We start from the raw sequence: 25,622 nt of genomic DNA, 5'->3' as shown, positions 1-25,622 counted from the left end.
CAGCCGGACTGGTATGTTCCAACTCCGCTCGAGTTGCTCAGCTGGGATGGCCGGATCAGGTGGGTGGGTAGAGATTACATCAGCCGGCCCACCACTCCGACCCTCCATCACAGCACTCGAGCGGTACCACTCCGGCCAAGAGTACTGCTGAAATTATTCACAGCACTCGCTTACCTAACATATTATTTAAGCTGCCAGCCACCCAACCCGCTTCCCAGCCTGCCCCTCCGCCCATCAGAACCAGCCATGCTGAGCTCGACCAGGACCATCACCACCGACCGTCGCCACATCGACCCCAACCCTGACCGGCTCCAGCTCATCTCGTCGTCCCCAGCAGCCAAGCCAGCCTCGCTCCTCCTGCTCAGCACCAGTGCCGAGGCTGCAGTCGCCGAAAGCAGACGCTTCGAACGCAGCTCCCGCCACTCCTCCCTCTCCAACAGCCTCGGCTCCCCGCCGAACCAGTCCACCAACAGACACCACCACAAGCTCCGGCCCGCCTCCCCCCCCTCCCCATCCTCCTCCTCCACCTCCTCCTCGTCCCTCCACCCCCACCATCTCAGCTACCACCATCTCACCCATCCCCGGAACCTCTCCCAGTCCCCGCTCAGGAACAATCACCAGCAGCGCATCCACCATCGACACACCCAGGCCGTCGCACTCTCCAGCAGCTACCATCCAGCCCCCACGCCCACCACCAGCAATCTCCCAGCCGCCGTCGCCGCCAGCAGCAACACCACCACCAACAGCAACAGGCGTGAGCCAGCGAAGACGAACCAGCTGTTCAAGTGTGAGAAGTGTCTCAAGGTCAGCCAGCCCCCCCTCTTCTGTGTGTCTCCTGATCTGGCCTTGCCGTCACCTCAGCGATTTGCGGCGGTCGCTGCCAATCCAGACCTACATACCCCGTCCCACATGCATCCAGCCCGGGTGGAACTGATGAGCTAGATGATCTTCGACCTTACATATCTATCTCTCCTTTTGGCCGATTGCATTTGAATACACACAACTGATTACGTAGACATTAGTCAGTTTCCCTAATCACACCCAAGCTGACTTTCCTGTGTTCTTTCATCTCGCTACGTACCTAATCCGACAACGAACTGTCACTCAAACGCACCACTGCCCGTCCACCACTTCGCCATCTTTCCCTCCTCCGATGATCGTCGTTGACAGGTTTACAGACACCCCCAATGCCTAGTGAAGCATCGCTGGGAACACACCGAGGTAACTATCCCTATCTACGTTCTTCTCACGCAAAATGCGCAACTCTCTCGTGTTGTTTGTTGATCTAGCAGACCATCGCTCATTGATTGACTTGATGGAATACAAAAAAAATGTAACTAAGGATGCTGATTCTCAATAAAAAAAAATCTTGCTTTGTATTTTTTTTTCCCCTTTGACGAAAAAAAAGTACTGGGCAGATGCCTCAAAGCTAATGTTGAGCAAACATCAGCAAGTGCAAATGTTAGAGGTCAGTTTTCAGTCTTTTTTTTTCGCTTCGGTTATTCTGTACTCCAAAAAATGTCGCTCTTGCGCATAGACACATTGAATCTAGAATAAGAAACTGGATTGGTCGTCACATCCCACGGAATCATGTTTTTGACTTTCTATTTATCCACCCGGATATTCAACATGATGTCTAGGCGGCTGCGATTTTAGCGGCACCATCTGGAAGTTTACCCGAGTCAAGATCGTTGTGGCCTGCAGCGGTTTCCTCGTCTGAGGCTGGTCTCCTGGGCTCGGACCAAGTCAACCTGGAAGTGATTTATTCGCGCCAAGCGGCTCGGGCGCTCAGCAATCCCCACCACCACTACCGCTCCTCGTCAACCTCATGTGTTCCCTTGCGCCAGACGCGGGAAAATACGGATGTGGAGATGAACGAAGATGCAGGGATGCAAGGATCTGCCGAAGACGAACGTGGCTCGGAGGCGGCCGGGGAAGAGGGGGAAGATGAGATCATGTTTTCGATGTCGCTGGATGGCGAGGAGAGCTCGTGCTCGAATGCCGGCCGGGCCAAGCCGCGGATCGAGGGGCGCGGAGGGAGTGTGCGGAGCAGTAGCATCTCCTCGTCGGTTTCTGGGCCGCCACCGATCGGCTATTTCGAGCGGCGCAACCCGCAATCGGTCTCGAGCGTGGTCTCCAACCTGGGCTCCCTGGAACGCCTGGCCCTGTCGAGCTCGGGCCCGAAGAGCCGGCTGGTGGCCTCTCTCCCGGCGATGGTCGCCTACCAGCCTGCTCTGGACACCCACCACCAAGCCAACCAGTTCGTCTACCACGCCTCCGAGTCGATCTTCAAGCCCACGACGCCCTACCAGGACAGCCAGCTCCGCTTCGAAGGCCGTCGCCACTTCCATCACTCCGACCTCGTCGACGACGAACCGTTCCTTCCCACGGCCTCAGCGCCCGCCGGCCAACCCGCTGCCTCCGCGCATAATGGCGACAAGCTGCCCGTCGAGGACGAGTCCACTACCGAGGAAGAAGACGACGACGATGATGGATGGTCTCCTTCTACCGAAAGAGAACGCGAAAGAGCCGAGGGCGACGAAGTAATCGGAATGGAACTTTAAAAACCCCGCATGTGCACACTCCAAAACTCATTGACATACAGAACTCCTTCCCGTTTCCTATCTATCTATCTATATATATTTTTTTGATTTATCACTTCTTTCCAAACGGTCGACTCTCTTCTTCTATATATAGCTGTATATTTCTATAACAACAACAGCTCAAAAGGCAGTTGAAACTAACAAAGATATTCACAATTCACAGGTGTATGTAAACATAAATCAAAACAAACCAGTCCAAATATCTTCTTTTCTCTCTCCACTCATCCCATTCCCCGCTTCCTCCGACATCCGATCTCCCACTCCCACTCCCCTCGCTCTTGTCTCTCCTCGAAGACAACAACCCATCTCCATCTTTTATCTCTCTCTCTCTCTCTTGAAGCTACTACGACTCTAGAGGACGCTTGTTGTTGTTTATTGATCATGGTGGACTTGGATCCCTTCTTCCCTGTTGTTCTTTTTTGGCACTCACATGCGTGTTTTTCTTTGTATGTGTCAGTGTGTCCAGATTACAAAAAGACTGTTGTTTGTTGTGAATATTTACATAATTGGTTGTGCTTTGTTGTGTGTTGTAGTCTGCTCTCAGTCTCTCTCTCTCTCATCTTTGTTTTGTTTTGTTGTCTTTTGGCTGTTGTTGTCCTTTTGTTGCTGTTGTTTTTGTTGCTGTTGTTGTGCCATGGTCACCAGAGAAGAAAAAAAGCGCGCTGGTTTCGGTGGGTGTTGAGTGGTGTGCTGGATCTTGGAGAACTTTGACTGGATTGGATGATCATCTGATCATGAGAGTACAAAAAAGTTAGATTTTTTCAGATTTCTGAAAACAAGGCTTCAACAAATCCCTCGATTTGGCTAATCCAAGACCGTTTAAAAGTGGGTTCAGCTGGGATTTACCTGTCTTTTACCCATCACACGTTGGGGGAGCACACGTTCAAGTGCTTCCACATAAAAATGTATGGTTATGAACCACCCCATCCTGGTCGATTGATGTCCCGCTCGAAGCAGCTTGTCTGTGACTCTGGCTCGGGCTGGTTGTGTCAAGCTGTTCCCTGGTGGCTGATCTTGAAACCTTTTGTGGATTGCACTTACGTAAGCCAATGGCTATGGGGCTGTGCGGGTGGCGGGGAAATCTGTATCCACATACAGGAGAGTATAAAACCACGAACTTAACACAAGTCCCAAGCCTCCGTGCGGGCATGCAGCGTTTGGCTGGTCGCAAAGCGACCCCGACCGGAGGGAGGGACTTGCATGCAATTGCACCTTTCTCGCGTGAGACGATTCCAAGGATTGGCTGAGAGCAGCCTTGTTTGCGTCACCACACCCTCTTCACTCAACCTAATCTTTTTATGTTTTAACAAGTCATACGTCTACATGTTCTTTATTTTTCTGCATTTTGTTTAATGCAAAATATGCATTGCATCCAGTGAAAAACAATTATTGAAGTTCAACATTTTGAACTTTGATTCTTGAGGATCATATCACAAGGCCCAAGCGCGGTCACACTAAAAGCATAATTATGCTTAAGGGGGACATCTACCGAGAAGCTCACATCACACGGTAACTTCTGTATAATCACCATCCAATCACTACATCAAAATTTTCAATCACAATACTCGCCCTTCCGATCTCAGCCCTCCGGTAATTCAAGATGCTCCCTCCCCCCAACCGACCCGCTAATCTGTCAACCCAGGCATCAAAGGTTTCATACATTTGCAACGTGTTGAACTCGGTCAACATGTCCCCGAAGAAATTTTTCCTTGCTTTTGTGGAGCAAGACAACATTAACATAGTTAGCAGGCGTTGTCTTTGGTCAAATGAACGCTGGGACTTGACAAAAAATTCTTCTTAATGCAATCGGAACCATGGTTTGCTCTCAAGAACCTGGCAAAACAAACTGGAGCAATTTTATCCTTGGCCAGGTATGTGTTGTGATTCTTTTGGGACTGACTCTCAATCTCCTGCTTCATCAACTCATCCCAAACTGAGTTTATGTTTTGTTCTTCAGGCCCAGAAAATCCTTAAGGTCAACAAGGAACACGACAAGCCTTGAGGATTGTACTACAGCTCCACAAAGATCAAGCCCGACTTTTTCAGCGAGAAAAACCGAGCGGCCAGGGACAAGCAAATGACGGACAAAGAGCATCCTTTTCTTTACAGACTCCTCAAGTCCAAAATTATGCACCAATCAGCTGTTCAAGACAAATATTCCAATGGCAAAGACGATGACAAGGATGACACCAACTTGCTGCGGGGCCCCTTTGACGAACCTGCCAAACTTGACAAGGACGCTAAAGCTGCGGCTAAGATCCATCATGCCCACGTAGTAAGTCAACTTATTGACCTGATTTGCCTTTATTCGATGTTAATATATCTTTTTGTTGCATTTTTATCTGTCCTGCAGGTAGCTAAAACCATGTGTTCAATGCTCACATTTGCATCCAACCGGCGCAAAAATGCAATGCAGTTGGAAAATTCAATAACCTTTGTAGCTTGCGGAATCTCCGACCAGGTCAACAAATATCTCAATTTTATCGGATTAAGCTCCTCTTGTCAGACTGCTCATTCGGCGTTGCGCACGCTTGGAAGGAAAGCCAAACAAACGATTAAGAACCGCATGAAACTAGGTCCTCCATTGTCTCTGAACTTCTGCCCACTGATTTGCATAGACAACCTCGATTTCCAAGAAGCAGTCCAGTCAACAACCAAAGCAGTATGTTCCACGGTACCTGGGGGTACCTCCATCATCCCAACCCCGCGATACTAGCTAGCGTTGATCCAAAATACCTAACCATTGAAGCTTACAAGACGGCCATTGCAAATTCTGCTGAGGAAACAATCTCACCCGGGAAATTTGTCTTAACCAAGGAGGAAAGTTCCCACTATTGATCAGTATTGAAGAGTCAAGTAGCTAGTGTTTTCATGACCTACATTGCTGAGGCAACGGATAAAACACCAATCATCCCACTGAAGCCACCTCCGATCAAAGTTCTAGACGCTCAGAAGCCAGACATCACCATGCTCAAGCTGATGATTGCATCTGACAACAGCTCCAAAGGAGTTGGCAAAGTACTTGAAGGGCTTGCACAACAAAGCGGACAGACACCTGCGACATTTGCGTCTAGACTCATGATCCTCAAAGGTGATCTAGGCACCTGTCTAAACTTCAGCAGCTTAAAAGCACAAAGAAAACCAAACAATCTTCCGGAGGAAAGTCTGTCAAATATTTTCACTCTACTCGGTGGGGCACACACACTCTGGAATGTTGCGCAGGCGATTATTTCCCTGCACTTTGGTGACAGCTCGGATTCTAAAGACCTCGGATGCTGGCACTTCTTCAAGGCTCTTGGAGGGAAATCAAATCAAGTCCTCAACAAGAAGGACTTCTCACTGATGCTTGTGCAGGTACAGAAGGTCCACGAAGCAACAATTGCTTATCTGATCCTGTATGATCCTGTACTCTTCTTTTCCTTGTTTTATCATCTGTTTTTTTCTGTTGGCTTATTGACACCTGATTGCCCAATTCATTTCATTACTTCAGGTTGATTATGGGGAAGCAGACAGATGCTTTCCCCAAGGAAAAGCTTTTCATGAAAGCAAGCGATATCGTTAGCATAATCGATTCAGTCTACGAAAAGTTTATTTCCCCCCAGGCCCTTTCAAAAGCAAAGAATCCCAAAGCGCCATGCCTCACAAACATGCTACTCCGCCTGCGTGATTTCTCTAGTATTGTTGAATGTAGCCGGGCAATGAAAGCGGGCAATATCAGGTGTGTATTGAATATCTGGAAGAGATGGTTGGTTATGGCCATGGGAATCCAAGGTCTCACAAGCTATGCAATTGACCTGCCTCAAATGTATCTATTACTCACAAAAGTACTTCCCCCCGGACTTTGATTAGTCCTCAAGCATTCCCTTCTCATTTCTCCATCAGGTAGGCCAAATCATTTTGTGGCTAAAGACTTTTACCTAGAAAATTAAAACTTCTTCTTGAAGTACTTCTATAATAACACGGGCATGGGCACAAAGATCGATTGGCTGAAAGATGAGTACTCCCTTGCCATCCCTGTTGTAAGTAATTCAATATTATTCCTTATTTGAATAGTTTATTAACAAAATCCCTCCATCTTCAACAGCTACGTGCGCTCCAGCCTCCTGGACTCGCTTAACAAACAATGTGGTCGAGATCATATTTATCAGTCGCACAAGAACACTATTTTGATGCCTTCAATGCTTGGCTTCATCAAAATGGCCAATCAGTATGATATTTGCTGTACCTCCGCCAAATCAAATCAAACAAACAAAAAGGAGGTGGTGGAAATTTTCAGCAATGGGTTCAAAGTGATGCAATTGGATGTGAAGAAATGAAGCTCCAAAATGAATCAACTACACCCCGCAACCACCCTCCACGAGCAGACTATTGATGATACAGAGGTTCTTGACAACAATGGGCAAGTTCACAACGAAGAGGATGATGTCCTGTCTTGATTTTGGTCAGACATAGGTATAGTTGTGGCTTTAGATTTCGGGGTTCTCAAATTGCTAGCTCTTTCTCTGTTGCAATTAATTTCAGTCAAAGGAAGGACTATTGTCGTGTCTTCAGTCGGCCCAGGATCTATTGTTGTGTCTTCAGTCGGCCCAGGTTCCGGTCCAGTATGTTTCTCTCAAAGTCTTTCTGCATTATCCCTTTTCTATTGCTCTAGAATCACTCGATCATCTAGCCATTTCAACCTCTTCCTTTCTCTCTCTATCTTGGCCTTTCTTGGAGGTTTTTTTGACTTTGAGGTGTCCACTTCTGTAATTTTCCTTTTTTGAGTGTGATTTCCCGGGTCTCCTCTTATTTAATCCTGGTAAGCATTTCTGGCGCAATATATATTGATTACAGTTTGTTCCAAATGCTTCATCTGCCCATCAATCATCTCTCCACCAATAACTTGAGTGATTTCCGTCAGGGGTAGGCCTCTTTTGATAGCAAGCGCAAACGCTCTTTCTTGCTGGATCTCAAACATCTGTATGACATGCACTTCTTCTGTATCCACATCAAATGTTTCCTCAAACAACCGGCCAAATTCTGCCACCAGCTAGTTCTTCCAGGACCGGCGCAAGCGGAGCTTTGGTTGATCCAAGCCGGTACGTCGGCCATTGAGATTCTCTTGCATAAATGGTGTTCAGAGGATTGTCTGGCAAGTCTTCCCCTGTTTCCATGTACTGATCAAAGTTTGACATTTGGAATCTTCGAAAATTATCCAAAACACTCAATACCTTTGTTGCCTCACAGTTGGAACACAAACATGCAGGGAACATCATCTCCCTTTGGCGCGCACGTTCTTGGATCACGTTGGGATCCTCACAGGATAATGGTACATATCCAACAACGGTGGGTAGTTATCGCTACAGTAACGCGTAACGTAACGATAACGTACTGTTTTTGGCCGTTATCATTATTGTTACCAGTAACGGCAGTGCAATATTGATATCACACCAAGAGTTTTTTTTTTGTGACGGCCGTTACTATATCTGAGCGCGTAGCAGATATTGGGCAAGATAACAAGCAATAAAAGGCCAAAATAGGGCCAATTTGGCCTTTTATTGTTCAATAACGCTTTATCCGCTGGATACTGCGTTACTTTACTGGTAACGGCCTCAAAAAAAAAGGCCCACTACGTTACGCGTGATGCCGCTGTTCGCGCGTTACTGCTAACGATAACGGCGCAAAAAGTAACGGCGGGTAGTTACTTTACAAAAATCCCGCAGATATTGTAAAGTAAAGTAACTACCCACCGTTGTATCCAACCCTGGAAAAATGTAACAATATTGTAAGTTTATCTTCTCTAGAAATTGACGCCTCTAGGTGGAATATCTTACATGTTATCTATGGCAAAACATATTTGCAAGCAGACCGGAGTGATTGCCAGAGCATCCATGCTCTCATCATTGGTTTGTCGAGTAGGTGTAGTGAATTCTTCAACCCTGTTCTTACCAGATCTGTAATTTGGCTCAACAAACAAAATGGCCAATCCATTCGATCCACCTCTCCCACAGCAACCAATCATCTGACAGATGGATGCGGGATCCCCTTGTCCAACGTGAACAACCAATTGAACCCGCTTCCAATTCTGGCCCAGGCCTAGTGCCATCGTACAAGAGATTACAGGAAATTTACCAGCCGCAAATTTTGTCGTGGTCTCTTGCTTGCTCACAGAACCCAAACATGGGTGGAACCGCCTAGCAAAGAAAATGTTGGCATCTCCGTGGCTACCTGGGATCCGTCTAGCCTTGTGAATAACCTTTGAAGTTTGCATGGTAAGGTTTTGAGTAGTGGAATATATCAGTGCTGGTATTATCTCTTTGTCGGGGATGCAGGAACGTGGCCCGTATAGTTGCAGGAGGTCATCACACAACTTTAGCAAATGTTTCATTGGCACCCGAATGATGTGAATCTCTGGTCGGCTGAGCTCCGCATTGCGGTAAGATATAGACTCTTCAGTTGTTTTTAGGCTCTCTAGTATGCCGGTGATTGCTTGCGGTTGGCAGGTGGCTGATAGAAGGAGTAAAGGCGCATTAATTCCTAAAAGCCTGGCCGCAATGTCTCCGTACGATGGACGAAAAACAGCCCAATCCTGATGGTGGCCATGTGAGAAGAGCTTCTTCGATTTTCCACTTGCAACCAAGCCCCACACATAAATCATGTGTGCCTTGTCCACCACAACCAACGAAACACGATCCTGGAAGCTCTTGTTGAAAAAAATCCTGGTAAATATTGAATTGTTTAGCAACACCTCAGGGCTCTTCAAAACAATTAGCTCAAATCCAAACAGTAGAACTAATCAATCTACTAACTCACCAGGTAAATGAAAGAATATTTCCCCTTCAATATCTCTTCTTTGACTTCCTCATTCAGGTTCATTTTTGTGAGATTGATCGCTGATATTCCCAGATTTCTTTTCTCCAGTACCTATGTATGTAGCACGGTTTAGTTTGTGGGATTTTTGTATTGAATGGACAAAAGTGCTTACCTGATTATTTCCAAGCAAGTCCAGAGGGTTCAATACCAACACAATCAGCTTTTTATATTTGGGAAATAAATCCCAGTACATCTCAGCAATCCGGCTCTTGCCAACTCCAGTTCCGGCAAGGACAAAAGTATTGTGGCGGTTAATCAAATCAATGACGGAATCTAGTTGGACTTGTTTTGGCGCCTGGGGTCCATAAACCTTTGCCAATTGGTTCTTCAACATTTCAATTTGCCGTTCTTGGGTCATGTTGGTGATATTCTTATTCAAGGTAAGTTTGCCCGATTAATTCTTGAGCAATCGTCCAGATCCTCCCAACAAAGGTTCTTCTGTGTGGTTGATCAAGACATCTTCAAAGGGTAAGGGGTCTTCCGTAACACTGATAGCATCTGCCGGCGACGTTGAAGGGAGCATATCCGGCTGATCATTGCCGCCAGAAGGTGGATTCATCTGTATGTCCACCATGGTGATTATGAATGTTAGGTTCTTTGGGAGTTGTGTTCCGTTTTTTTTCCCTGACTTGGACTTGCTTTCAATCAATGTTTACCGAGTTGGACTCAGTAATATATGTAGCTGTTATTAATGATCACTTAATTTTCTTTAACTCAGTGTTGTTTCATTAACTAACCTTAGTCATCATCATATGTGATGTTCTTCATTATAATAAATAATTTCTTTGTATTTCTTGCAAGCCGGTTTCAAAAATGAAAAAATTTAGGCCCCGTTTGGCTGCCACGTTATATGTCATAAATGGTTGAATTTATGACACGCGACCCCCAGGGGTTTCAAAGTTTTGGTGGCAATGGGGGGCAAACTTTGGGTTGCGGCGTCATAAATTCAACAATTTATGACGTATAACGCAGCAGCCAAACGGGGCCTTAAAAACAACAATAAAAAAAATATGAAAAAATAACTGACATGGCAAACTTTCAGAAAAACAAAACAACAAAAAAATGGGGTGAGGGGCGTAGATGTGAGAAGAGAAACGGTTGAAACTGGGCTCTATATCACGCTCGTCTCACGTGAGCTTTGTGTTCTTGCACGTAAGCCTCTCTGGTGAGACTGGGCTGTCGCCCAGACCCGCTCAACCCTCTCGAACGGAGGGGGGGGGGGGGGGGGGGGGACCCCCACGTCCCAAAGGGACTCTCTGTAGGAGAGGCTTATGACTTATGTCATACTTTTTGCCTGAGAGTTTGGGGCTTTTGTGGCTTTTTATGCCCTTTTTTCCTTTTGTCCTCCACACAGCAAAAATTGACAAGCCTCTGCTGAAGCCCTGAAGGGTCAATATAGCTGACCATCTTGGCTTCATGTCCATGTCCTCATAATGAGGATTGGATGCATGAGCTGGATTGGCTGAGGCATATTGACCAGAGCTCGGAGAGCTTGGATCCTGTGGAATTGAATTGAATGAGCATACTGTTTTCCGAGGTCAGTTCAATCCACACATGTTTATGGTATTCAAAATTGCATATGTCACTATTTACATAAAATCATAAAACCAATTTTGGCTGGGAGATGTCAGCGTGCATAAAACTTTAAGTGACATCTCCCAGCCAAAATTGCAGTTTATGATTTTATGTAAAAAAATCTTATGCAATTTTGAATACCATAGTTATACAGCCCAGAATACCCCAAAAACCATAAGTTTGGAGGGTCATGGCACCTGTGGCCACCCCTACACCCCATAGTATGCGGTAACCCAAAACCCATATTATGTCCCTGCATACCGCCTTTCTGGCAGGTAAAATAAAAACCCTGGGAAACCCAGAATACCTAAAAAACCTGCGATTCGGACTCCGCCAAATTCCCCCAAGTCCCACCTCTGAGACGCGCCAGTCATCACCGGTCACACTACAGGTGACATTACTGCTACATGACTGACCACTCGCTCACATCACATCACCCCGTCCGCATCACACTGGCATCACCCAATCTGGAGTCATGTCACCCCGGCTCTGCCCTTATCACATCACCCCCCAAACCACATCACCACCGCCGAGGCAAAATACCGCCATCCCCGCCGGGCTCAAAACATCTGGGTGCACAGGTACGTACATTCCGCTTCAGACAAGTACCTTTCCCCATCAACAGCAGCTCACCTACCGCCACTTTCTCCATCACCAGCAGCCGACCACTTCGTCTCTCCTGTCATGCCGTCCACCCGAATGCGCATCCGAAATGCGAACCGCACTCAGACTCACCGGAGGCAGGTTTACTCTGACAGGAATGCAGCCACCTTGTCGCGGTTACAGCGACAAGCTGAAGTTGGTCGCCAGCGTGAACAAGCAGCTCAGCCTCCTGACATTGGAAACATCTTGGATCGGACAGACGACAACTATCCATTCGATGCCCAGCAGGAATCAGCCAATTGGAACCAAGCTGAAGACAAATCTGAATGGGGCAATTTTTCCGAAGACGAACCGGATGAAATAGATTTGGCGATGGCTTCTTACAAAGAACAATACCGTCAGAAAGCACGAGAATACAACTGGAACATACTACTTGGTCAGCTCCATGCCGAGTATATGAAGCTGAAGGTAATCACAAAGAACTGGTCTGGCCCCAACTCGTATAACAATTTTGCTAGCTGCTCTCCGACCTGCTCAAAACGTTCTAGTCGATCAGTCGATCTGGTAGACATACGTGGTGAGCACATCATTTGATTTTTCTATTCCTACAAAGCACTCATCATTAAGAAATCAGGTCAGGAAAGGACGGTTATCGACTTTTGTGAATGTACCCTGGATGGCGTCCGGCTTCTTCAGCACGGTTACATTGCAGGATCACCCGTCAAACCCCAAACAGCGTTCTCGGTACCCCTCCTCATTTTCCATAATCACCTATGGAACAATTGCCATATCGGAGCTCTCCCATTTACACTTGCTCTAACAGCTTGGCTTGAACCTCGCTCTCAACGGCTGTGTGCTCGCAACGCAAAACATGTAGATTATTTTCATTCAAAGTATTGTCATCCATATATTGTTCAGTGTGGCTGATGGTCTCGTGAGTTAATTTATGTGATTGATTATAGGCTAGGGAAATGCGAAAGCCCTTTACAGCGGCCGTTGATCTATTTCGTCTACTCAAAGAGCGTACCGGTGCAGCTGTTATTTGATCTCTCAAGCTGAGTAAAGCGCAAACACTAGCATGTACATCATGTCCTGCCTGCTTTGGGCCAAGGCCTCCCAACCCGGAAGATTACTCGGAAGCTACCCGAGATCGTTTGATTGTCTGCCTCGATGGCAATTTTCAGCACCGTCACCAAACAAACGCAAGCCGCAACTATGAGGTCCTTCAAACACCTCAAATCTTTCTTCCGCAAAGTGAAGTTGACCAGGCTTCCAATTCCATCCGAGCCAAAGAGTCTGAAGGGATGACAGCCGAGCAGGTATAATGACTCTCACCTGTTTCAATTTCATCACGAGCTAACATCCTATCCAAATAGACCGATCGATGTGCAGAATCTCACAAGGCCGCCGACGATAAACAAAACGAATCAACATGGAAGGGATGCGACGACACTGGACTCATGGGCTGCTGTTGTCGACATGACAGAGAAATTCATCTCGCTAACATCTATAGGTTGGGTGAGCAGAGACACTACCCAATGGCTCTGATTCAGTCTGTCCTCTCCGCGGTCGAACCAACTCGGAAAGTTGGGATACTGTATGATATTGAATGTAGTATGGATAAGTATATTCGGCTGGTTTGTCCTTTCAACACCGTTTCGTTATTGAGATTGACTGCACACTTACCTTACTCCATTGTCACTGCATTTCCTCGCTGATCAGAGGGGTCTTCTCCCAGAAGACAGCAACCGAATCAGCTTTGGTACATCTGTATTCCATGCATATGTCCACAACTGGCTCTGCCAGTTGGAATATCATCCACGCTTTAACAAAGGGTGGGGACTTTCCGATGGAGAGGGCATGGAGAGAATGTGGTCATATCTATCCCCTTTGGTCAGCCCCTTGAGATATGCCACTCGAAACCATCGTCTGAGCTCAATCTCCCATCGTCTTAAACATTACAACCAGCGTGCCATAAAGAAACTCAGTAGGTTTTTGTCCATCATGTTCCGCTATATGAATCTGACCTGTGTATAATGTAGCTTTTTGGCTGCGAAGAAAATTTGCTCTTGCCGTTCGCCGCCGCCGAGAGACTCGAAGAAATCTAAGCCTTGTGCTTGGTAAGCAGAACCCCCACGACCCAGAGGGCCGTAAGTTCACTGTCCAATTCTTCAAGCAACAGTGGGCTGCCCAGCGTAGCTTCCAAGGAGACCATAATGAGGAAGAGCTAACGCGCCGAGCAAAACTGGTATCGTTGTACAAGCAAGAAGAAACTTTGGAGCTTATGAGGTAAAGCTGATTTCCTATTGGTTTATTACACACTTCATGTAAAGTTCTAACAAGCAATTTATATCTTTAGGGCTCGTCTTCAAAGCCCAGAAATCTTCCTCGAAAGTCCAGATCATGTCCGTCAGCTCATGGACTCGATTGTCGAACGTTCAGAAACACTGAGAATAGAACGCGAAGAAATCGCTGGGAGTAGCGCAGTGGAGACTGGCGGTAAGCTAAATAGTTCAGTTCTTGGGTTGTACAACGGAATTAATGAATACTGTGACCTAAAGACCCCAAAGAGCAGAAACTCAGGCTCCTTCTCTGGGATGCCAAAGCGGAACTGTTTGTACAGGCTGTACAGCTAAATGCTGAGCGACAACCACTGATCAACTCGATGGGATCTCGAATCGGAACTCGTGGAAAAGAAAAAATTATCAAGGCAATGAAGGCCCGACAGCCAGCTGTGAAGAAAGTCATTGATGCGTTTAACCAACTCTACACAAAATACAAGGCTAAGTACCCCAATCAGCAATTATCCGATGCCGAAGATCACCCCCTTACGTACCAGGCGTTCTCTAAATGGCCCATGGATCACAGGTTCTGGAATGATGGTTTATACTACCATTCCAGTGCGCCTTGGTCTATAGACCCGGATGTTTGGACAGGCATTAACTGCGTTCTAATCCTTCAACGAACACGGGAAGAATTTGAACTGATCGCACAAGAATTGGCTCGAGCTAAGGGATGGGCGGTTGCCCACCATACCAAGATTAAAAGTACAATCGATTACATCAATACTCGTAAGTTCCTGCCACAGCCTTTCTCCAGGTTAAACTTTTGATGATTGAAAAACATTGGTCGTGATTTAACAGGTGTTGATCAGCTTCAAAACAATCAAAATCTTGATACTGATTACATCGACGACATCATGCTAGGCGATTTAACTCGCAAGGCCAAAATGAAGGTGATCTGCAGCGAGCTACAACTCCGACTCAAAGAACACGAGGAATTGATCTGCGATTGGTCAGACGATCTAGTTTGGCTATGGTCGCGCTGCCAACCTATAAATAACCAACACTCAATTTCCGAATGGCACACTTTGATTCAACAAATTGAGCAACTTGAATCCCAGACCGTTCCAGCGCCTGATATTGATGAAATCCTTGAGGATGCAGTTCTAGATGTAAATGTTGATGATGGAGAAGATGTTGAAGACAACCTAATATCAGATGCTGAGTCGTAGATCCATCAAAAATTGCTTGCTGTTTGTCTTGTAGCGAATTTCAGTGTCAGTGCTCATTTCTAATTTGCAGTTGTTCTCTTGTATACATTTTTTGCTTGCAAGTTGTTCAATCAAAATATTTCCGTTGAGCTGAACATCAATTCCGGTGCCAGAGAATTTCTCACTTTGAAAAACTCTTTGGCCTTGAAAAACACCTTTGTCTTCAAATCTGAATTTGAAAAAAATTCAGGTGTTAGCGCCCTCGCCGAACGGCCACGGCACTCTTTGACCTTGTCCTTTTGGGCGCATATGGACACGGTAAATATTGAAACATCCTGCTGGCCATTTCCATTTGTGCACAAACAGATGACAAAATAATGAAATATCTACGCAGGCACACAAATACATGGCAAATAAATGCTTGCAACACGCTCCTTTGCCAGGTCTGTTTGCATGCAAACAGGCACAGTAAGCTTCAAAGGTACCACTTCTTTTCGGGCATGTAAAAGGTAATTCATGAAACCCTCTGCTGTCAACAACAAGTGAATAAAATTCAATATTCATCCAGTTCATCCAGCAAAGATACTGTTACCATTATTTCAGAAAAATATTGGCCCAACAACCCTTGAATTGGGTATCTCACATGATATGACTCATCATTGATCCATATCTTATTTGAATCTGTAGGTTCAAAAATCATATTTAACTCAATGTGTAATCCAAGAGTACAGTTGATATAAATAGTTATTAAATTTCAATTGTATCACACCAAAATCTGACCAGTTTATTAATCTTAATTCTGCCACACTTATTCTCTTGACTACCAATTTCAAGAGCTGGGAACACCAGCTTGATTATACTGAATAACTTTTTAGTCAATGTCAATCATGTTACTTAATCATTCATCCACACCTTATGTACATTGTAAAATAAGATGAATTAAATTTATCAGGTAATCCAATTTTCACACATGGTTATATAATTAATTTTATTTAATTAAACCACTTCACTGTTTATTGATTGTTTGCAGAGTTTGTGAACCATCCTAAAATTGAAACTGCCTATATCATTTTGAGAAGTCACATTAATTATGAATGATTATTGCTTAACTAATAAAATTGGTTTGAATTATTAAATTAGCAATTTATATTTGATTGCAGGCCTATTTAGGCTATTGTTCAGTTTTGATTTTTTCAGATATATAGGAGAAAGCATTCATTGGTATCTGGTACCTTCAGCTGCTGTTCTATATTCAGTTACACCAGGAAATCCATCTTCATAGCCAATTTTGGCAAGCCTTCACCTGATAGCAAATTTTTACAAGCGTGAAAGTAGTACTTAACATAATAAAACTTTACTGTGTTACACCCAAATGGGTGAAGTTGCAGACATAAACCTCGGATACCAGCACATCCAGCTGTGAACCTGTCCTCAGGTGCCAGCACCTGCCGTGCTCTCTCAGACTCTCCGCAGGTGCCCCCTGCTACAAAGGAATCTCATCAAACACTGATCAAACTTCCTCAATGCTGCCTGCTGCTGTCCTACCAATCAAACATGATGGAATGTCATGGAAAGCTGTGCACCGCTGTTATTCCATGAACCAAACCAGGGATGGAATCTCATGGAATGTTCTCGGAGGGTCAATAACCACAATTCAGCCAAAATGGTCCGTAAAAAAATCCACATGTCACTGCGGATAACTGCGGACCACACGTTCTCAACCACAGCCCAGCCAGTTCACGCCCTGCCACACCTCACCGATCCATGCCCACGTCCCTCCCATCTATGTAGGGTGTGATTTGTGCCCACCCAACCGGTTATCTTCCCCCACCCGACCGGTTATCTTACCCCACCCGACCGTTTCTCTTCCCTCACCCGACCAGTTCTCTTCCCTCACCCAACCGGTTCTCTTCCCCCTCCCTACATATTCAAACTCCCAGTGATCTCAACCAACACCCGCAGCCAATCATTTCTCGGCAAGACAAACGGCTTTCCTCTTTACATTGCCCCCAACCAGTTCTCCCTCCCATTCCGACAACGTCAAGTCAACACTTGTCCGGTATCCTGGATTTTTCTATTCACCTCACGGCTTTCAGTAAGCCTATCGATTGGATTTTTTAGCCTCTTTGCATCGGTGAAACTGATGCCTTTGTGATGCTTTGTTATATCAGCACTCCATGTCTCAACCACACGGAAACCACCAAACCGGTTATGGCAGCGTACCTCTTTACTGTAAGCTGAAATTTCCGAACAACTAAATCACTCGTACTCGTACATTCTCCTGACTTGTATTGCTCAACATTAACAGTGGCCCAACACCACCGTGCACCTCCCAGTGTCAACAAATCTGGATCCAAGATTTACCCCCTTGGAAGTTTCTCTCCAGGCATAGGGCACCCCAACTCTTACGTCGGACCAAACCTCTTCGGAAATTCTGCTCAAGCCCCTACTTGCTCGCGCGGTATCGGCGCCTCCCCTCATGATTACCAATCCTTGCAGAATTCATCTGGCTTCCCATTCGCAGCGCGTGGTACTCCGGTCCAGCTTTCACACTCTCCTGCCTCTCAATCAAACTACTCCGGCCACATTGGCCCGCAGGGGCACCATTCCCAAGTTCTGTTCCTGCAATCTCCTCTCGAGCGCGCTGCACCCCCTACTCAATTGTTGCAGTCCACACCGCAAGGTTCTCCTTTCGAATACACTTTTTCCTCTCCACTTCCTGGAAGGAATCCATCATTCCAGTTCTCCGCCCCTCCTGTCTCGAAACCGCCTCCGAAAAAGCGTGCGCCACGTCGCAAAGCGCCTTCTCGCTCTTCCGCCAAGGATGCGGTCCCACTTGCGCCAACCCCAGCAGCTCCTGCCGAAGCTAGTTCAGCAGAAACCCAGACGCGCATTCCGTTGTCCAATGCTCCTCAATCCCAGGAAGCCAGCTCTGCGAATGGCCCCAATGTGGAAGACTCATTTGACGACTCTCCACCATCCAAAAGGCAACGTGCCCCCCCCCCCCCCCCCCCCGAAGTTATGGAGAAGATTCAAACCGAACCCCTTGACCAACTCCGAGACCGCGCAACCAGATACGCTATGTATGTCCGCCTGACTCCTGATGACAAACTCGCCCTCGAAGAGGCATATCGCCAGTATCAGAGGTCTGTCCACCTCATTGTCATTGATAGGAGATTGCACCCGCAGCCCGCTCTTCAGTACCTTGGAAACGAAGTCCGTATCCGGGGACCAACCAATTTCAACAACTTCTGTGTTTACGACGAAGTTGCTAGCCCAATTTACCATGATAGTAAGTTGATTTTCTTCTGCTTCCAAGTTATAAAGGTCACCTCCTGACCTCCCTTCTATTCTAGAATCGCAGACCATTTCCGAACGAATGGTGCAGTGCAGAGAGCTGTGGCAGCAGTTGGATGAAGAGACAAAAGATCAGTGGCGGGATCAAGAGTTCCTTGACACCATATCTCCACCCGATAATTTCGCGCCAGGCTCCGAGCAATCCAAAGTTGCTGTCACACAGTGGAAAAAACGAGAACGATTCAAGCTCAACATGTGGGTCCGCAAAATGAAGCGCGACGTAAGTGAAACTACTCGCTCATTCCCCTCTTTCTGATGAATGTAACTAACTTATGTTTTTCTTTTTCTCAGCTCAAAAATCTGAGCACTTCACATCAGGTTGAAGGTTTCTTTGCGCTGGCTTCGCGCGACCCTGACAACGCTGAACTTATAACCGGGGGGAGCATATTGGCTGAGGAATTCCTCGACGTTCTGGAGAAAGGTGCTAATACCTGCCAGTTGTTCTACAACTTCATCAACGGCCAACAAGCAGTCAAAGAAATCTCAGGCGACTACCCTCGACCAAGCACGAAGCGCAAACGTCGCTCCGGCAAAGATCCTGAGGATGGTGATTGTCCTTACGACCTTGGTATGTTATTTTCTTTCCAGAGAATATCCTTAACATCGTGCTTAAAACGATCTCTCCCTCTAACAGGTAGTAAGGTTGCGAATGCTGCGGAAGTTCGCGCAAAGCTCAAGCAAGCGCTGTGTAAGTTTTCTGGGTTTTGATCCTGAAAAATGCATTCAAGTGCTTATTTCTTTTCCACAACAGTCACGGCCACTCATGGCGCCTGGAACGGTGGATGGCCGGGTACTAAGACCGTTCAAAAGTTGAAAGCGATGAACGTCACTTTGCAGGTCCTGCCAAACAACAAGCGTGTTGTCCCGGCCGACTTTTGTGCCCGGCCTTCAGATATGCGGATCGCTCGAACTCGCCGTATTCTTACAGCTTTTGCAAACGGGTGGGTACGACTTGTTGGTCCTCCCAACCCTGATGCCTCCGAAGATCAGATACAGGCCCTTGGACATGAGCCTGACTCCGATGACCCGGACGAATCTCCAGGTATCACTGTTTGCTTCAACGGGACCCGAATCACTAGTAAGCATCCCTCCAAAAAGGGTGTGAAGAGAGTTGGCCCCAAACGTCCTGCTGTCTCGAAGGTGGTTAAGTCCGTACGCTTCAAATGTCCCCCTCGCAAGCCCAAGAACTGTATCCCAGATTCAGAAGACAATAACTCATCCTTCTATTCAGAAGATGATACATCATCCTCGGAACTGGATGATGGAGTCGCCCCTAAGCGCCGCATACTCACGAGGCAACAGCTTGCTCTTGTTAATTCCACTGGAACGTTTCGCGAGGAAAGATCAGTGACTCCTGTCTCTGACTCCTTGGCTTGAAAATATGCGGTCAATAATTTTGTTTCTCGTTGAATGCTCTGGTCTATCTCATTCATACAATTTACTTCCTCATCTTTAGTTATCACCCTGATCCTATTTTTTTCCCAAACAACTATTTTTCCACCTCTTGTTGATCATCCAATCATTTCCAGTTTATCTTGCTTTGAATCTCTCAGCCGATGATGTTATCTTATGTTCCCTTGTTGTTGATTCCATTTCAGTCTCAACATTCTGAAAAAGAGCATCGCTCAATCTGAAAAAGAGCATCGCTCAATCGTGTATTGAAAATGAAATGGTTCATTTCCTATTGCTTCTTAATTGTCTCAATCTATCGTTTCCCCCGGCTAATTTTCAATGAGATAAATGATGAAAATCTCCACGAGCCACAACTCAACTCCTTGATTCAAATCCACAAGAAATACTTGCTAGCTACAGGCGACTTGGCAAATAGTTGACTTCAGAATTGACATGAAAAATAATCTTTTCAGGTATGAAAAAGTCTTCTGGTGGTTCGGAAGTAGGGGGGAGGGTTGGATCAGTCAATCAAGGAAGCTAAGAAAATGTCGTTGGTGAGACCAACTGGTAAAGTTTTAAAGTCAGAGTTGGGTTGATGTGAGATCGTAAGTTCGGGAGTCAATGTTTAAAACGAAGAGATGACTTGAACACTCCGGATTGGGTGATGCTGGTGTGGTGCGGACAGGGGGATGTGATGAATGTGAGCCGGTGGTCGCAGTAACATCACTGTTGGTGTGACAAGCGGTCATCGGCCGGTGTGATGCAGAGGGGCGGATGTGATGTGAGCCGGTGTGGTCAGTGATGTAGCAGTAACATCACCAGCCAACTGTAGGATTGGGTGATGCGGACGGGGTGATGTGATGTGAGCGAGTGGTCAGTCATGTAGCAGTAATGTCACCTGTAGTGTGACCGGTGATGACTGGCGCGTCTCAGAGGTGGGACTTGGGGGAATTTGGCGGAGTCCGAATCGCAGGTTTTTTTAGGTATTCTGGGTTTCCCAGGGTTTTTATTTTACCTGCCAGAAAGGCGGTATGCAGGGACATAATATGGGTTTTGGGTTACCGCATACTATGGGGTGTAGGGGTGGCCACAGGTGGGTCATGGGAGGAGAACGCTTGGACTTCCAGAGACGTGTGTAGCGGCAAAAGATAGGGAAGAGTGAGACAAGTTTCATGATCCAAAGGGCATGCCTGGGGCCCTTTGGGAACAGGGTCAAAATTTGAATGGCACAAAACACCCACCAAAAGGCCTCAAACCCTCAGGCCAAAAAGTGGACATTAGTCCCAAGTCCCTCTTCGGAGGTCGCGCTTCGCGCCAGCCCAGGCTGTACCAGGGCCCTCCGAAGTGGGGGACTTAGTTAGGCCCAGACCCGCTCACCATGAGTGGCTTAGTTAAGCTTGATAAAACCAATAAGATTGATTCCGCTGCCACTGCATTCCCATTTCCCCCTCCGTTCAGACTTCAAGGCCAGGTGGGTCAGACTCATCCACTTCCCACCACCACTCATTACGATCCTCAAGACCAACCCCACAACAGAACGACTATCCAGAAACTCTGCCCCCAAGAACGACCACTGATCAAATTCCGATAATTCACCATGGAAGAGCCATTGTGAGCAATCTTGCACAACCTCTGCCTCACAAATAGCTGATATACCCTCTTGATCAGCTTTACGTCCGACGGAGATGCGCTGGACTACTACAGAAGCTTAGCGCGGAGCTTGCAATGCGATCTAGACGATACTAAGTCGGCCCTCGACGAGTTTCAGATATCTTGCAAAGAACTCGAGGCTGAACTCGAAAGAGAACTTCAGGCCACCGAGTAACAGTTGAAGGAATTGAGGGGAAAGGAAGAACACTTGCTGCATGAAATTGATCAGTGGAAAGTGAATCCAATCTCTGTTCTTCTCTGAGCTTGCCAAACTCAGCATTCAACTGACCATTGGATCACATCTTTTTGAACACAAACATTAGATCAAGTACCACTCTTCCTTAAAAGATCACACGAAGACGATGACACACATGCAGACTGAGCTTGAAACATGCAGAAAATCTAACGAAGAGTATCGGACCAGGCTTCGCGACATGGAACTGGACAACGACGAGCTGGAAGGTAAAGAGAGGTAAGTTTCTCTGCCCATCACCTCGAGAGAGATCCAGCACGAAGAATGGTGACCAATCCATGTGGAATCTTAGGATGGTGGCCAGTTCCCTACAAGTTGTTGAAAGCAAGTACGGGAAAGCAATCGAAAGGATCACTTTACTCGAAGACGAACTGATCGAGATATGCAAACTGGAAGAAGAACATCAGAGGCTCAAAGATGATCTGAGAGGTGAATTGATGGAAGATCTCCAGTGCAACATGTAATCTTTGCTAACATTGGCTTCTGTGAATTTGTCAAGATATGACCGAAGAACTAGCCGTCCTGCGTGAACATCTAGCCAACTCGACCATCTCACCGGCAGATGACGTAACACGTCGCGTCTTTTCACCAAGCCCTGAAGGCTGTCAACTCACCGCCACCGCCCGAACATTTTCAGAAACCCCTCTCAGTGAGCCTGGATTGGAAGTGCTGAAGGACACAGACGAGATGTCGTCACCCTCGCGACCGATGATCAGAACCAAGCCAACCTCGATGGCGGAAGCCCGAGATTCCCCTCGACGCAGGCTGAGCTCAATGGCTGCTGAAATTGGCTCCCCCAAGTCACAAAACGCCAAGCCCTTGACTGCCATCCAACTGAAGAAAGCTGGTTCTCTTCGCGTCAAGCCTGCTCAGTCCGCCCCTAATAAGCCGCTTCAAACCCTCTTCTCGCCCGACCAGCGCTTGGCAACATCGACCACTGCAGGTTCCAGAACACGACGCTCTCAATCCCGAAGCCGGCCGTCTCTAGAAACGCCCCTGAACCCTAGAAATCTGACCAAAGGAAGCTCCCATTCCCAGTCCCTTCGTGCTGAGACGGAACGGATGCAAGAGATGACGAAGAAACTGGTCAGCTCGAGGAACTTGCGGACGGTCAGTGCCATCCCGGTACCGCAGACTTCCCTTCTGACTAGGTCGGTCCACTCTAAATCGGCTGCACACATCAATTCCGCCCTCGATCGAAGCAGTACCACTCGCAGCCCAAGAAGGCACCCCAATGCAATCACTGTCACCGCATCCCGAAACGTCACCCAACCAGATACCTCGCAGGATAAAGATCTTGACACCGGTCAGTCTCTTCTCTTCAACGCTTTTTATCTGTAGAGAATATCAAATTCTCATCATCTACTTCTGTTTCCTGAGACAGGTCTTCCTCGACCTCGATCAACACGACCATTATCACGTCTCTCGATCTCTTCTGATCATCAACAGCATCAATTGGGGGTCTCGATGATGGCCCCCTCAGAGGCCCCACCGACCTGTGCAATCCCCCGACGCAAAGCCTCGATCGACATGACCGAACGCTTCAACAGACCGTTGAGTATCCACGAGCTCTGTAAGAGTCATCTCCGGAGACAGAGCACCGGATTGACCAACAACAACGGGCCTACTAAAAACGATCCACACGATAAGAAGTCTGTTAAGAATCAAACTGAAGGTTTTTTTATTAATCAAAAAGAAACAAAAACAAAATGAACAAAAGAAAAAGAAATACCTGAAGGCAAGCACAACAAAGGAAAAGCACGACAAAGAGGATGACAAAAGAGGAAGAAAAAGAAGAGCAGACTAAAGAAACAAATGTCAATTCGGGCACGAGCAAAAAAGAAGAAAGAGAGAAAATGCCAGGACATACGACCGAGAGGTTTCGAAGAAATCGGAGTTGTTCAGCTTTGAGTGTTTGGGTTTTGAAGACGAGAAAGATGGTCTTCAGGAGGAACAGATAATCAGGAGTTTATCAGAAGAGATTGAGATTATCGCGAAATGAGTCAGAAGAGTTCCCCGAGGAAAGAGTCGAAGATGGCTGAGGGACAGGTTTATATGTGCCGAAGATTTCGAGTTTTGCCGATGAGAAAGCGATGATTGAAATGAGAAGCGTTTTGAGGAGTTGGAGGTGTGGATGAGCGAAGGAGCCGAATGCGGATGAATAGAGGAGCCGAATGCGGAGATGAGCTTTGACAAGGGTGAGCAAGGAGAGTTTAAGACTAGAGGAAGAGAGTTTGAGATGGAGCTGATGGACGCGTGACATCCATGGAACATGGGAGGAAGTCAGAGGTGAGGGGCTTAGGAGGAGACAAGGGCTTGAGTCGTAACACCCCCCCTTTCCTCTAGTCGTAAAAGTCCTATAGCGAAGAGAGATTTGAGAAGAGCGGGCCGGGGAACAGACTTAGTGAGAAAGTCCGCTAGCATCTTGTTTGTTGGAGTGTACTTGAGAACGATTTTTGATGTTTTGATTACGTCTCGGATGAAGTGAAGCTGAATTTCGACATGCTTCATCTTTTTCGAGTTTGTGTTGGCTTCGAAATTTGCAACCGCGATGCATCCTTGGTTATCTTCATGAACGACAGTTGGCGCATCAAGGGTGGTTAATTGAAGTTCGATGCATAGTTGTTGAAGCCAGAGAATTTCGCATGAAAAATCGGTTAGAGCTCGGTATTCAGCTTCGCAAGAGGAGAGGGATACAACCGGTTGTTTTTTAGTTTGCCAGCAGATCAAGTGAGAGTTTGTCAGCGCGAGAAAACCGGTGATTGATCTTCTAGTGACAGGGCAGTTTCCCCAGTCAGCATCGGTGAATCCGCGCAGAGGAGAAGGAGAACCACGATGAAAGACTAAACCGTAGTCGGCGGTCCCACTGAGATAGCGCAGAACGTGCTTGAAAGCCTCCCAGTGTTGAATACCGGGATTCTCAAGAAATTGGGAAAGATTGCTGACGGCGTAGGCGATGTCAGGGCGAGTAGCCGTACTGAGATAGCTCAACGCTCCGATAGCACTGCGATAGCTTTCGCCAATAGCGGAAAAAGCTTTGATGTCTGAGGGTGATGGTTTGTCGAGATGAGAATTGGGGATGAGTGGAGTTGAAGTTGGCCTACACGATTTCATTCCATATAAATCAAGGACGGAGTTGACATAATGTTGCTGGGTTAGGACTATGGCTTCCGATTGGTGAAGGACTTTGATGCCGAGCAGAAGATCAGCCTTGCCAAGATCTTTCATGTTGAATTCCTTTTTTATTGCGATTTTAAAGGAATCGACCATCGGGCTGAAGACAGCGATGTCATCAATGTGAATGAATAGATAAATCGGGCTGGGAACTAGTCGGAAGAAAACGCATGGATCGGAGATTGCGCATGAGAATCCCGCACTGATTAACCATGAAGACAGACGATTGTACCATGCTAATGGGGCTTGTTTAAGTCCATAGATGGCTTTATGGAGTTTAAGACAGTACATCTTCTTGTCAGCCAAAACACCTTGAGAAATTGAGAGATAGACGGATTCTTCTAGATCAGCATTGAGAAAGGCGGTTTTGACATCTAGTTGTTGCATGTCCCAGTTCATTGCAGCAGCAAACGAGATGAGAGTTCGAAGGGAGTTGAGACGGCCAGTGGGGGCAAAAGTCTTGGAAAAGTCGACGCCATATGTCTGAGAGAATCCCTGAGCGCACAAACGAGCTTTGAATTCGATCGAGCAAGAACCGTCCTTTTTCTTTCTGAAGACCCAGGTAGTTCCAACAAGTTTAACGCCGGGAGTGATTTTGACAACCAACCAGACTTTGAGATGTTCCATGGCGTCCAGTTCTTTCTTGATTGCGGCGATCCAATGTTGCAAT

The 25,622-nt window shown here is 46.7% G+C and overlaps 5 protein-coding genes across 5 annotated transcripts; all 5 read left to right on the top strand.

Moving 5' to 3' along the window:
* Positions 1-246: 246 nt before the first annotated feature.
* On the top strand, positions 247-2,564 carry PtA15_3A777 (uncharacterized protein; the record flags this gene model as incomplete). The annotated part of the gene is made up of 4 exons (XM_053167778.1): positions 247-804; positions 1,171-1,221; positions 1,409-1,468; positions 1,641-2,564. The coding sequence occupies 4 exons, from the start codon at positions 247-249 to the stop codon at positions 2,562-2,564; spliced, it is 1,593 nt and encodes a 530-aa protein (XP_053018962.1).
* A 9,150-nt stretch (positions 2,565-11,714) lies between these two features.
* On the top strand, positions 11,715-12,227 carry PtA15_3A776 (uncharacterized protein; the record flags this gene model as incomplete). The annotated part of the gene is made up of 1 exon (XM_053167777.1): positions 11,715-12,227. One exon carries the CDS (start codon positions 11,715-11,717, stop codon positions 12,225-12,227), a length of 513 nt encoding a protein of 170 aa, XP_053018961.1.
* Positions 12,228-14,298: 2,071 nt separating this feature from the next.
* Positions 14,299-19,860, top strand: PtA15_3A775 (uncharacterized protein; the record flags this gene model as incomplete). The annotated part of the gene is made up of 8 exons (XM_053167776.1): positions 14,299-14,704; positions 14,777-14,940; positions 17,298-17,358; positions 17,435-18,118; positions 18,483-18,703; positions 18,775-19,051; positions 19,118-19,171; positions 19,235-19,860. The coding sequence occupies 8 exons, from the start codon at positions 14,299-14,301 to the stop codon at positions 19,858-19,860; spliced, it is 2,493 nt and encodes an 830-aa protein (XP_053018960.1).
* Positions 19,861-21,472: 1,612 nt separating this feature from the next.
* Positions 21,473-21,700, top strand: PtA15_3A774 (uncharacterized protein; the record flags this gene model as incomplete). Its single annotated transcript, XM_053167775.1, has 2 exons — positions 21,473-21,486; positions 21,544-21,700. The coding sequence occupies 2 exons, from the start codon at positions 21,473-21,475 to the stop codon at positions 21,698-21,700; spliced, it is 171 nt and encodes a 56-aa protein (XP_053018959.1).
* A 187-nt stretch (positions 21,701-21,887) lies between these two features.
* On the top strand, positions 21,888-23,119 carry PtA15_3A773 (uncharacterized protein; the record flags this gene model as incomplete). The annotated part of the gene is made up of 3 exons (XM_053167774.1): positions 21,888-21,997; positions 22,071-22,207; positions 22,278-23,119. The coding sequence occupies 3 exons, from the start codon at positions 21,888-21,890 to the stop codon at positions 23,117-23,119; spliced, it is 1,089 nt and encodes a 362-aa protein (XP_053018958.1).
* Between the last annotated feature and the right edge of the window lie 2,503 nt (positions 23,120-25,622).

The sequence above is a fragment of the Puccinia triticina genome, chromosome 3A (genome assembly GCF_026914185.1).
Source record: "Puccinia triticina chromosome 3A, complete sequence".
Classification (NCBI taxonomy): domain Eukaryota; kingdom Fungi; phylum Basidiomycota; class Pucciniomycetes; order Pucciniales; family Pucciniaceae; genus Puccinia; species Puccinia triticina.
This window is presented reverse-complemented; position numbering and strand designations above follow the sequence as displayed.